Raw genomic sequence first — 13,565 nt, 5'->3', positions numbered from 1 at the left:
GTCCCTATGGGTAAGTGATAAAAGGAATAGAGGATAATATGTAAAAGGCATAAAAGAGGGAAAAAGAGCACAGGTGAGGCGCATGGTAGGTGATACTGAGAGAACAAGCATCAACAAAGGGGGAAAAAAGGGATAGTGGTGCATTAATGGATAGAGCAGGAGGTAATTTGCATGAGTGAGATGTTATAATAGTTCCATTACATAATATAATTTAAGAGGGTATCTGCAGTTGGTGTCTTTTTAAATGCTCAACCAATATTGGAGTTCTGGTTGTACCAAATCTGAATTTGGTGCCTTTTTAAAAATGCTCAACCATTATTGGAGCTAGTATTCTAGAGTGATTCTCTATTCATAATTATATTTTGTTCCTTTTCTTTAAAAATATGATATCCTTTCTCACCGGTTGTTACACTCTCCAGTTATGGTGCGATACGGGCTGTCCTGACACTTTTTGGGAACAAGTGGAATGATACAGCCTGTTAAATCTGAAATCAATTTCCACAGCGCATCTGTCAGGAAATATGAAAACAAAATGTTATTAAAAACCTAAAGAGCATCTCATATTATTAATAATAATAATAAGTTATTTATATAGCGCCATCAAATTCCGCAGCGCTTTACAATGGGTGGACGAACAGACATGTAGTTGTAACCAGACAAGTTGGACACACAGGAACAGAGGGCCCTGCTCAATGAGCTTACATGCTAGGGGGAGTGGGGTAAAATGACACAAAAGGTAAGGATAGTATTAGACTAGTGACAGTTGCAGAAGAGGAATTAGTCGGGAGCTATTAACAGTTTAATTGATACGCTTTTATGAAGAAGTGTGTTTTTAACGATTGTTGAAGGAGTGGATATTACAAATATGTGGCAGCCAAAGTGTAGAGTGGAATGAAGGAGGGGTCTCACATGTCTGTAGAAAATAAATGCGGTCTTTATTGAAGATATAGCGCAATCAAATGAATTTAGCTATTATTATAAGCTTACTGTTTTCGATCTTTCACCTGTGATGTTTCATAGTAATACTATGTACAAACATAATCATAAGGTCAACTGTAGACACCTGTAGAGTTCTATGTAAAAAAATGTATCATTTATAAATGTAAAAACACATTGTGAATCTTTTTAACATATATTGAATTGCTAACATGGAAATGTAACCCACACAATGCCATTTGTACATACTATACTCGTGAAGGAAGTACTCAACGTATCTGTGCTTAAACCTTGTTTCTCTTGCGATGCCTAAGCGTGAGTGAGCACAGCATTATAATTGTTGATGTTACCCTAGATATTAAATCATGCAGAGGTAATTTGTTTGTGGTTTGTACCCCAGCATAGAAAAGGATTAAGATCTTGCAGGGCCCTGGGTAGGATACTAGTTTGGAGCCCCCCCTTTATTGTATACATAGAGATGGTGAATGAGGCCAAGCAAATTCTAGGTTCAGGGGCCTCTGCCTAATCTCTGAGTGCTCGTAAGCTGCCTAAGATCGACTTATAGTTATTATTATTTTATTATTTATATAGCGCCATCAGATTCCATAGCGCTGTACAATAGTTAATGCTGCTCTTGCTGAGCAAGCACTTAATTAGACTTTAATGTGGTGAGAGAATGAAAAACGGTTGCTTGCAGAGAAGTGACGCTGCTCCTTTAAATCTGCAAGGACTTCCAAATGAATCGATCTCTCACCTGTGATTTTGATTAATCCGTCTTGAACCAGTTTGATCTCCTTTTTGAGTGGCTTGAGTGAGGCACACAGGCATTTAGGTTCCTTTAATCGACAAGTATTTGTTATGAGATCAGCTAGGTGCAGTGGTTTGTTATAAGCACAGTCCTTCAAGCTGAAATAAGTTTTAAAGTCAAATCGATTACTTTTGATGGCAAGAAACATTCCATACGTTTTCAAAGTTAGTTTTTTACTACTTAATTTTCTCCGTTCTGCAAAAAATACAAGCAAAAGTGGTAAATAGCTGCAATCATCTGTTGCAATTAACAATAGCTGTAAGGTTTCCATCCTTGTTGCTAAATGCTTGTAGCCTATCACCATTAATGGCTGCCACTACAAATGCAAACTAAAGCATATTAGCGGTTTGCTGTAGTAGCGTAAAAACACATACCTAAGGATGCCCACTTCACCTTGTGTTACGGTTGGCAAGTAGCAGCTGCCGGTAAAACTTAACGACTGGTTTGGAAGACATTTTTGTTTCTTTAAGATTTATAGAGATTTAGCATTAGGGGATGCCAGTGATGTAGAATTTAATAATATTGATGGGTGGACACTGATATAGTCACATAACATTTAATCCAATTAATGATGTTTATTTGTTATTATCTGATATTCAATGATGATGTCATTTTGCATTTAAAAAGGTCTGCATAACTGTTTTCCAACCAGATTGCATTAAATTTTCTGAAGTGCTTTTAACCTGAACTCCATGTGTCAGTGTGAGCTTACTTCTGCGTATACGCAATTTAATCATCTCAGATTTGGACAAGAACAGATAGACATTTAAACATATTTGTTTATTTCTAAATTAATCTACATCACCAGTAGCTCCTTGTCGCTGGTTGTGAAATCTTACAGTGGGGAAATAGTCGCTACTTGCTAACGGGGACAACAAGAATGATAATGAATAGTGTCTAGTTGCTAAAAAGTAACGACAATGTTGTTACAAGCACATGGTGTTGAGAGTATCCCTTTAACTGATTTATCTAAAGAAATCTTCAGTGACAATTCCACTTTGATATGATTTGGCTCAAATTCAGTTATTAATCTCTTAAAAGGAAACCCGGGGCACCTTAACAACTTCATCTGTTTGAAGTTGTTGTGGTCCAAGGAGGTCCTCAGCTCCAGCTTACCTCAGCCGAGAGTGTCTGACGCTTAGAGTGTACATATTTTTCTCAAGCCATTTTGTGAATGGTGAGCTACTGATTATTAGTATTATTATTAATAATATTATTATTGGTATTTATATAGTGCCAGCTTATTCCGCAGCGCTTTACAATAAAAGGGGAATTTACCAAATGAGACAATAACAAAATGTAACAGGAGCAATAGGTAGTTGAGGATCCTGCTCAAACAAGCTTACAATCTAGGGGAAGTGGGTTATTAAAACATAATAGGAAGGGTATTGCGGGAGACAGCAAATAGACATGGTGGGAAAGTAGCAGAACTGGAGGTGAGAGTGGAGTGTGACCCTTTAGGAGAGAGCCAGAGGAAGGTTTGAGAGATAGAAGTTACTCTTGGAGGCCATAAGCATTCCTTAAAAGATGGGTTTTGAGAGACTTCTTAAAGGATTGAAGACTAGGGGAGAGTCTGACAGGGGTAGGCAGGCTGTTCCAAAACAAAATAATTTGAGAAGTCTTGCATACGTGAATTTGCAGTAAGGGTGCGAGCAGAAGACAGGAGAAGGTCACCAGTAGAGCGTAGAGACCGAGAGGGGGTTTACCTTTGAATCAGTAAGGAAATGTAAGAGGGGCTAGAGTTGGTGAGAGCTTTGTAGGTAAAGATTATTATTTTAAATTGACACTTCTAGGGTACAGGAAGCCCGTGTAAAGATCGACAGAGGGGTGAGTTGTGAGAGAAGCGACAGGAGAGAAAGATCAGCCTGGCAGCAGCATTCATTACAGAATGTAGGGGGGCAGTACGGCTTCTGAGGAGACTGATTAGGAGAGAATTACAGTAATTGATGCGAGAGATTACTGGAGCACAGACAAGCTCCTAGGCAGCATCTTGGCAGCATGCATTTAAAAAAAAAATAAGATCTAGGGTATTGCCAGCTACATGTGTGTGAGAATTAGCCATTTGTGGTAGCCCAAAGGTGGAGGTGATTGAAGTAAGTTTTGAGGCTACTGAGCACAAGAGTGGGTTAATGGGAATGTCGAAATCCCTGAGAATTAGGGATAGGATATTGCTTAAAAGGAAGTAAGGAAGCCAGACAGCAATATGGTCAAGGAAGAGATGAGGAGAACCATGGGGCCGATAAATAATTGCAATGTTTGCATATATGGGTTTGAATAAGCGGATTTAGTGAATTTCTAAAGGAGGAGAAAGAGAGGGAAGGGAGGGTAGAGGTTTAAAGGAGCAGTGGGGGTAAAGCAGAAACCCTACACCCCCCACCTTTACTGTCAGACTGTCTTGGGTTGTCCATAAATTGTAGACTACCATAGGATAATGAGGCAGGGGTAGCTGTGTCAGAAGGAGAGAGCCAAGTTTTAGTTAAAGAATGCAAGTTTAGGGAGTGTGAGATGAATGAGTCATGGATAGGAGTAGATTTAGTTATGTTGCACACAGAACGTGCATTCCAGAGGGCAGAATTGAAGGAGGGCTTCAATGGAGAGTTACATGGGATGGATTTAAGATTGGAGAGGTTTCTGGTGTGGACACAAGGTAGATAAAGGTTGGACCAGGGTTTGGAGAGACATCGCCAGCTGCCAGGAGCAGAAGCATAGAAAGTTAGAGAAGGTGGGAGTAAGATTTAAATGTTTTGGTTGAATGTTTGCATTTTGAGGATTTACAAGGAGTTGGAGGAGAAAGCGTGGATAGGTATAAGTATAGTGTGTGGCGGAACCAACCTCGCCACTGGAGGAGCCTGGTCACCAGCCTCCTGCCACTGGACTATGGCCCCATGTTAAACACTGTTCTTTTTCCCTGCAGAAAGGCTGGTTCGTGCCTTTCTGCGGACTGTTAAAGCAATGCTACCCCAGATAGCTATGCCATGGAGCCCAGCCGTATACTGAAAGACTGTATGAAAGACTTTGGCTCCATGGCGATTGAACTGTATGTATGTGATCTGAGCGCCATTCAGTAATAATGTGCGCTCAGATCTAAGCTATCTCGGGATAGGTAGAATGTGTATGTTCTATGTGATAAATGTAACAGTGTGTATTTTTATGTCTTTTATTGTCCTTTTTCTGCCATGTGGCTAATGGAGTTTTGCCTCTGTCCTTGGAGATAATTGGATTACTTCCCAATTATCTCCACGACAGAGAGGAGGGATTGTGAGGCATTGTGGGTTTGTAAGCTTGTGATTGGTCAATGTCCAATATGTTTTCCAGTCTTCCGTCTGGTCCCCTAGGGGAGTGTCCACCAGGTGGGAGACCTGCATAAAAGCCGGGCAGGTAGCCCCAGTAAATCAGTTCTGCTTGACCCTCAAAACGAAGTGTCGTCGCATCATTGGGGGAATTGGATTGTATGCTAATTGCCAGGAGTGAAAGCTGATTGTATGCTTTTCCTGTTCAGCGGTTTACAGCAATTATATATTTCAGAGCATTCGAATGCTTCTCCGGTTTGGTGATTGTGGTGTCTGCTAGAGTGCTTGGAAAATTGGTAAAGTGCTGCTGCTGGATTGTTTGGGGGAGTGTTCATTAATTGCACCTGTGTGGGATTTGTATCCCCATAAAGGCACACCCCTAACTCACTGAGCTTGCTCACATTACTTAAAAGCAGACTCTATCAAGTAGACTCTTTCAAGTAGGAGTTAGAAAAGGAGTTTGGGGCGTGGCCACGGCACCGACGAGACTGGCAGCTTGAAAGCCGAGCTCCGTCAGTGACAGGGGGTTAACATACAAAACCCGACATCTAAACCGGCAATGACGGCCAAAAAGCAAAGTGGCTCTATGGGGTGCACCTCGACAGCCGAGAACCCCGCATCTAAGACCTCTCTGAGGAGGTTTTTTACAGAGCAAACCGAGCCGCAACAGCAAGGCAAAATGGCGCCAAAAAGGCGCACTAATTACTCTGGCGACTATTTATAGCCCGAACCAAGGCTCTTACGCCCGAACCTGTCTAAATAAACTAGAGGAATGTGCAGAAGGTATTGTAATAGTGGGAGGGGACTAGAACATAGCCCTTGACCACTCGAGGGATAGCTCCTCTGGCGCTATAGACAATAGGCGCCACCAGTGCACCGTATTGGCTAATGCAATCCACGCCCATCAATTAATGGACTGTTGGTGTCTGCTCCACCCACAGGATAGGGACTATACTTATTATTCCCCAGTAGCGAAAAGCTATTCAAGAATTGATATGTTCCTACTGAACCACAGGCACCTCCCCATAATGGGAGAGGCCAGTATAGGTAACATCACATGGTCAGACCATGCCCCTATTTTTCTGACCATAACATTGCAAGAGGCCCCAGCTCACACTTCTCACTGGCGTCTCAACGAGACCCTCCTAGATGACGCTAGGGTCTTGGAAGACGTAAAAAAAACTCTACGGGATTACTTTATTGACAACACAACAGCAGACACATCAGATGCGTGGGTCTGGGAAGCTCACAAAGGGGTCATTAGAGGAGTCTTGATAAAATGGGGATCCAGGATTAAGAAAGAAAGAACACTCAAACTGGACACACTATCAGTCGCGATACACAAGCAAGAAACATTACACAAGCAAAATCCTACCCAGGATACTTTTCAAACGCTAACGGCCCTTAGAATGGAGATCCGTTCCCTCCTAGCATTAAGAGCGCACAGCGCACTCCAACTAACGAGCAGCTCGTTTTACTCACATGGGAACAAGAGTGGTAAAATGCTAGCCAGAGCGCTGAAGGCCAAACTCCAAAAATCATTTATAGCTAGAATCAAAACTAGAGCTGGGACACACTGCCACACCACCAAAGACATAGCGGCAACATTCCATGAATTTTACCACACCCTTTATAACCTTACCCTCCCAGAGGGAACACCCGAGGAAACACAAACCTATTTATCAGCACACATAGCCTCCAAAGTACCAGACAATATGGCGCGCGCACTGGAGGAGCCCTTTTCTTCCTCTGAACTGTCCTTAGCCATCAAAGCTATGCCGAAAGGCAAAAGCCCAGGCCCAGACAGCCTCACCACACGATACTACCAAACCCTAGCAAGGGATTTAGAACAACATTTCCTAAAAATGATTAATGGGCTGAGCCCGACCTCCGCACTACCCCCACCAATGCTGAGTGCATCTATCACCATTATCCCCAAACCAGGTAAAAATCCTGAGATGTGCGGTAATTATAGGCCTATTTCCCTTATTAATCTAGACCTCAAACTCCTGGCCAAATTGATTGCCAACTGTATCAAACCCCTCCTTCCACATCTAGTCCACTCTGATCGGGCGGGCTTTGTACCCGGGCGTGAAGCCAGAGATAACACTTCGAGAATAATCAGTGTGATACACAGAGCGAACACGACTAACACTCCGACTCTGCTGCTGGGTATAGATGCGGAAACGGCCTTTGACAGGGTGGATTGGACTTATCTGTTTAAGGTGTTGGAGGGACTGGGATTTGGACCAAAATTGAGAAATTGGATACAGACCCTCTACAGACGGCCATCAGCCCAGGTTGGAGTAAACGGGCAACTGTCTCCCCCCTTCCAAATAAGTAATGGGACAAGGCAGGGCTGCCCGCTGTCGCCCCTTTTGTTTGTACTGGCAGTGGAGCCCTTTCTGACAGCCATTCGCACGAACCCCAACATTCAAGGATACCGGTACGCTGATGATATTCTCTTTTCCATCACGCACCCGATGAGGTCCCTCCCACAGGTGCAAACAGAAATCATCAATAGGTTCGGGGCTTTTTCGAACTTTAAGATCAATATCGATAAATGTGAGATCCTTGGGATCGCAGTGCCCCAACACACACAAACCCATATCCGACAAAACTACAAATATACATGGACGAAAACGAGACTTACATACCTAGGTATACGCCTCACTTCGACACATAAAGGTCTCTACGCACTAAACTACCCTCCCCTAATGGAAAACATTAAACAGGACCTCAAACAATGGGATATGCCTCATTTCTCACTGATGGGCCGAGTCAATATATTGAAGATGATGATTCTTCCAAAGGTTCTATATATCTTCCAGGCCCTCCCTATCCCTCTCACAGGGGATTTCTTTAGACATATGAGATCCGTATTCACAAAATTTATATGGAGGAACAAACACGCAAGACTGGCCTACACTACACTGACATCTAATCCAGGTAGGGGAGGGTTGGGAGTCCCTCACCTTTACAGGTACTAAGTAGCCGTCCTACTAACACATCTCAGGGAATGGACATATACAAGTAAGAAAAAGTCCTGGTATGGGATAGAGCAAAGCTTCACGACAGTTCCACTCCACACGCTACCGTGGCAAATATGCCAACTACACAAACTATCTCCCACACTCCATCCACTGATACACAATATACTCAGAGTTTGGAGAAAACATAAAGAGGAATGGAATCTCTCCCCGGGTATATCCCCATATTTCCCTCTAGCAGCCAATCCAGACTTTCAGAATGGCAAAGGCCGCACCACATTATTCAGAGTATTGGGAACCCCTACTCCTGATATTACTACACTCATAACAGGGGATGTGAACCCTAAGCTTAACATATTCCCCAACCCCAACAGACGAGAGACACTACTGGATATAATGGGAAGAGCTCAATTGACCAACTACTTGACGCAGTCGGTCATCCCCTTATGGCAAGAGAGGGACAGATCTCCATTTGAACGCATGTGCGCCCAAGGTAATAAACTTAGACGCCCACTCTCAGCCTTATACCAAATTCTCAGTGCAGATATAGGGAAACAAGCCTGCCCCACATTCCACAGTAGATGGATGAGAAACCTCCGCATACACATGACGGAGGAGGACTGGGCCCAGATTATGATCTCTGGGATTAAAACCCCGATTAGCATAGCCCGGAAAGAAACCTTTTATAAGAGAGCCACCAGATGGTATCGGACACCGGTACACCTACACGCATGCTGGCCCGCAATCAGCGACGAGTGCTGGAGGTGCGGACAGGAACGGGGGGACATGGAGCATATCTGGTGGCACTGTAGGGCAATTACACCGTTCTGGACGCTAATAACGGACGAAATCACTAAAATACTGAATCCACCGGCGCACTTGACGCCTTCCCAAATCCTCCTAGGCTGGCCCCGATCCTTTAAGGAGAAACACAAACAGCAACTCCTGTCCCTGCTTTTGGGAGAAGCAAATGCTTTAATACCTAGATACTGGCGGGGCACTGACACACCGACTAGAGAACAATGGGTCAACCAGGTAGAAAAAGTGAGAGAATTAGAGGAGATTAATTGGTCGATCCTAGGGAACAGACCCAAGTATCTTAAAATTTGGGAACCATGGCTCCTGTACTGGCATGACACACCTAAGACCGAGAACACCTCGCAACAAGGGACATAACAGAAAGGTACATAATACCTCTTAAGCCAACCGACCACAACAGGAATCAGACTTACTATACATGACTCAACACAGCAGGACGACCCTCTCCCCCCTCCCCCCCACCTCTCCCAACCTCTCTTCCCCCTCTTCTGAACGCTAACCAGGCGACACTCCTGATCCATCTAATCACCCCCACAAAGACACGACTCTGAATACTAATTAAAGAGTGCTGTGGGTAGGCCATAATATTTGTTAGTGTTCCCCTCTATGTTGTTATAATGCTTTTCCCCCTTCTCTTTTTTCTGTACCCCCATATTTTTATGCTCAAAAATGCAATAAAAAGATATTAAACAAAAAAAAAACTAACAAGGGGTTTAAGCTAATAAGGTAATTGTTTTATTTTTCTGTATCTGGGGAAATGAGTGTTAGAAAGATTGCTGGTTTGACTCAATCTTGTTGCATGTATGGATGCCTGGATGTACCCGTCCAGGGTCCATACCTCTGTGACGGTTGTGTGCAAGTGGCTTCTCTGGAAGCTCAGATTGGAGATCTCGAGAAGCAAATCCCAACTTTGAGGGAGATTGACAATCTTGAGAGGAGTCTGCTGCTCACTGAGCAGAGTTTAGTGGGGACAGGTAGTGGAGAGGGAGGAGATAAGACAGATGGGGAACAGGCATATAGCTGGGTGACAGTGGGGCGAGGAAGCAGAGGGGGGGAAGAGGAAAGGGCTAGCTAGTCCTGATTTGGTGCAACCTGGCAGATTTGCCCGTTTCAGGGAAGATGTTGGGAGCATCAGCTCAGGAGTAGCTGTATTAGAGGAAGCTGTTACTTCTAACAGCCGAGCTAACAGCCCCCCCTAGTACGGGTGGGGATCAAAATGTAACTCAAGACAGGTTGTGGTGGTAGGGGACTCTATCATTAGGAGAGCAGATAGGACAATCTGCCGCTCTGATCGGCTCAACCGGACAGTTTGCGGTCTCCTGGGTGCTCGGGTTCGGCATGTTGCTGACAGAGTGGATGGATTATTGGGAGGGGCTGGGGTCCATGTTGGTACCAATGACAAAGTAAGAGGAAGATGGAAGGTCCTAAAGAATGATTTGAGGGAATTAGGTAGCAAACTTAAGAAAAGGACATCCAAGGTGGTATTCTCTGAGATATTACCTGTGCAGCAGGAGATTAGAGAGGTCAATGCATGGCTTAAGTCTTGGTGCAGAAAGGAGGGTTTGGGGTTTTTAGATCACTGGGCCGACTTTGCGATTGGGTACAACCTTTATAGTAGTGATGGATTGCACCTAAACGGGAGAGGGTCTGCAGTGCTGGGGGATAGGATGGCTAGAAGGTTGGAGGACATTTTAAACTAGTAGTAGGGGGGAAGGTCATAGCAATCTACAAAATGGAGATAGGACAGAAAGGAGATGGGCTTTAGAACAGTATAAGGGGGGTGGAGACGGGGGGAGGGGTAAGCTCAGAACAGAGAAGCTATGTAATGTTGATGATTCACAAAATATACAAGTGATGCATGATATTAAATGTATGCTTACTAATGCATGGAGCCTAAATAACAAAATGGGGGAACTAGAGGCATTAGCATACACTAAACAATATGATATAATAGGCATAACTGAAACATGGTGGGATGAGACACATGACTGGGCAGTTAACTTAAACGGGTACATGTTATTTAGGAAGGATAGGAAAAACAAGAAGGGTGGTGGGGTATGTTTGTATGTCAACCATGATTTAAAGCCAAATCTTAAGCAAATCTTAAGCAAATGGAATGCGATGAGGAAAATGTGGAAGCTTTATGGGTAAATATCTGCTTGGGGGAAAAGAAGGGAAACTAACTATTGGTTAGGATATGTTATAAACCACCTAATGTTAATATTGACAAGGAACAACAGCTGTTTGAGCAAATTGAGAAAGCTGCAAATCTGGGTAACACTTTAATTATTGGAGATTTTAATTACCCGGATATAAATTGGGACAGAGGGACTAGTAGCTCAGCAAAGGGAATTAGATTTTTAAACTAGTTAAATGATACCTTCATGTCACAACTTGTACAAGCACCAACTAGAATGGACGCTTGTCTGGACCTGGTTTTAACAAACAACGTTGATCTTTTGACCAACATTCAAGTAGGTGAGCACTTGGGAAATAGTGATCACAAATAAACAAATAAACTCAAAAAAACAAAAGCACATGGGGTATACTAAAACATATAATTTTAAAAAGGCAAATTTCAATAAGTTATGGGAAGCTTTACAATATATTGACTGGCATAAACTCTTTAGTGAAAATAACATGAGGATAAATGGATCATCTTCCAACAAATATTAGAAAGGTACATTTCTCAGTATGTACCATTGGGATATAAATATAAAAGAAACAAATTAAAACCAATGTGGCTTAGTAGATAAGTAAAACAAGAGCTTAAAAATAAGAAAAGGGCATTTAAAGCATTTAAATCGGACAAATCAGATGCATCTTATAAAAGATATAAGGAAGCAAATAATGCGTGCAAAAAAGCAATTAGACTTGCTAAACTTCAAAATGAAAAAATGATAGCTAAAGAGAGCAAAATCAACCCCAAAGCATTGTTTAAGCACATAAATTCTAAAAAAAGCAAAAATGAAAGTGTAGATACACTAAAAACTGGAATGGGGGTGTTACTTAATGAAGACCAGGAAAAGGCAGGAATTTTAAATAACTATTTCTCCTCCATATAAATTAAGGAAGAACCCATGGCAATAGATGTGCAAATGATCACTACTAAAAACTTGCAGAATAATTGTAATTGGTTAACTCAAGACAAGGTGCTACAGCAACTAAAGAAAGTTAATATAAACAAAGCTCCAGGGCCTGACGGTATCCATCCACAAGTACTTAAGGAACTAAGTGTAGAAATAAGTGAACCTCTGTTTTTAATCTTTCAAGATTCTTTTCTTTCAGGAAGTGTTCTGGAGGATTGGAGGAAGGCAGATGTGGTTCCTATATTCAAAAAGGGTTAACAATTCTTGCCTGGAAATTATAGACCTGTGAGCTTAACTTCTGTGGCTGGGAAAATATTTGAAAGGTTATTAAGGGATAATATTCAAGAATTCCTTGAGAAGAACATGGTTATCAGCAAAAATCAGCATGGTTTTATGAAGCACAGGTCATGTCAAACTAACCTGATTGCGTTCTACGAAGAAGTAAGTAGAAGTATAGATCAGGGTGTTGCAGTGGATGTGATCTATTTGGATTTTGCCAAGGCATTTGATACAGTTCCACACAATAGATAAGTTTTCAAACTTAAGAAAATCAGTCTAGATGAAAATGCTTGTTCTTGGGTAGAACATTGGCTTAAAAACAGTACAAAGAGTTGTCATTAATGGTAAATTTTCAAGCTGGACAGAGGTGGCAAGTGGTGTCCCTCAGGGGTCTGTTCTGGGACCCCTTCTATTTAACATGTTTATAAATGATCTTGAAAACAGCATTGAAAGTCATGTTTCAGTGTTTGCAGATGACACAAAACTTTGTAAAATAATACAATGTGAGCAAGATATTACTTTGCTGCAGAGGGATTTAGATAGACTGGGGACTGGGCACTCAAATGGCAGATGAAATTTAATGTTGAAAAATGCAAAGTTATGCACTTCGCCGTAAAGAATACACAAGCAACGTATACCCTTAAATGGAAGCGAATTAGGGATAACAACACACGAAAAGGACTTGTTATAGACAACAAACTATGCAACAATGTGCAATGTCAATCAGCAGTGGCCAAGGCCAGTAAGGTATTGTCATGCATGAAAAAGGGCATTCATTCTCGGGATGAGAACATCATTTTGCCTCTTTATAATTCACTGGTAAGACCACATATTGAATATGCTGTGCAATTTTGGGCACCTGTTCTAAAAAAGGATATTATGGCACTAGAAAAAGTGCAAAGGCGGGCTACAAAATTAATAAAAGGAATGGAAAATATCAGCTATGAAGAAAGGTTAACAAATTTAAACCTATTTAGTTTAGAAAAACATTGCCTGAGAGGGGATATGATAACATTATACAAATATATTCGGGGCCAATACAAACCATTGTGTGGAAATCTATTCACAAACCAGACTTTACATAGGACACGAGGCCATGCGTTTTTGACTGGAAGAAAAAAGATTGCGTCTAAGGCAAAGGAAAGGTTTTTTTACCGTAAGAATAATCAGGATGTGGAATTCTCTGCCTGAAGAAGTGGTTTTATCAGAGTCCATACAGATGTTCAAACAGCTACTAGATGCATACTTGCAAAAACAGAATATTCAAGGATATAATCTTTCAATGTAGGGTAATAACTGCTTGATCCAAGGTTAAATCTGACTGCCATTCTGGGGTCAAGAAGGATTTTTTTTC

The 13,565-nt window shown here is 42.1% G+C and overlaps 1 protein-coding gene across 1 annotated transcript in view; it reads right to left on the bottom strand.

Moving 5' to 3' along the window:
- LOC134586685 (myeloperoxidase-like) overlaps window positions 1–2,199 on the bottom strand; it is a 35,785-nt gene extending 33,586 nt beyond the window's left edge. Inside the window, exons 1-3 of the mRNA XM_063442465.1 lie at window positions 2,148–2,199; window positions 1,691–1,939; window positions 401–509 (exon numbers count right to left, since the gene is read on the bottom strand). Coding sequence (XP_063298535.1) covers window positions 401–509; window positions 1,691–1,939; window positions 2,148–2,199 — 410 coding nt within the window. The remainder of the gene's footprint in view (window positions 1–400; window positions 510–1,690; window positions 1,940–2,147) is intronic.
- Between the last annotated feature and the right edge of the window lie 11,366 nt (window positions 2,200–13,565).

The sequence above is a fragment of the Pelobates fuscus genome, chromosome 1 (genome assembly GCF_036172605.1).
Source record: "Pelobates fuscus isolate aPelFus1 chromosome 1, aPelFus1.pri, whole genome shotgun sequence".
Classification (NCBI taxonomy): Eukaryota; Metazoa; Chordata; class Amphibia; order Anura; family Pelobatidae; genus Pelobates; species Pelobates fuscus.
Note: the sequence above shows the minus strand (reverse complement) of the source record. Positions and strands in the feature narration are given on the sequence as shown.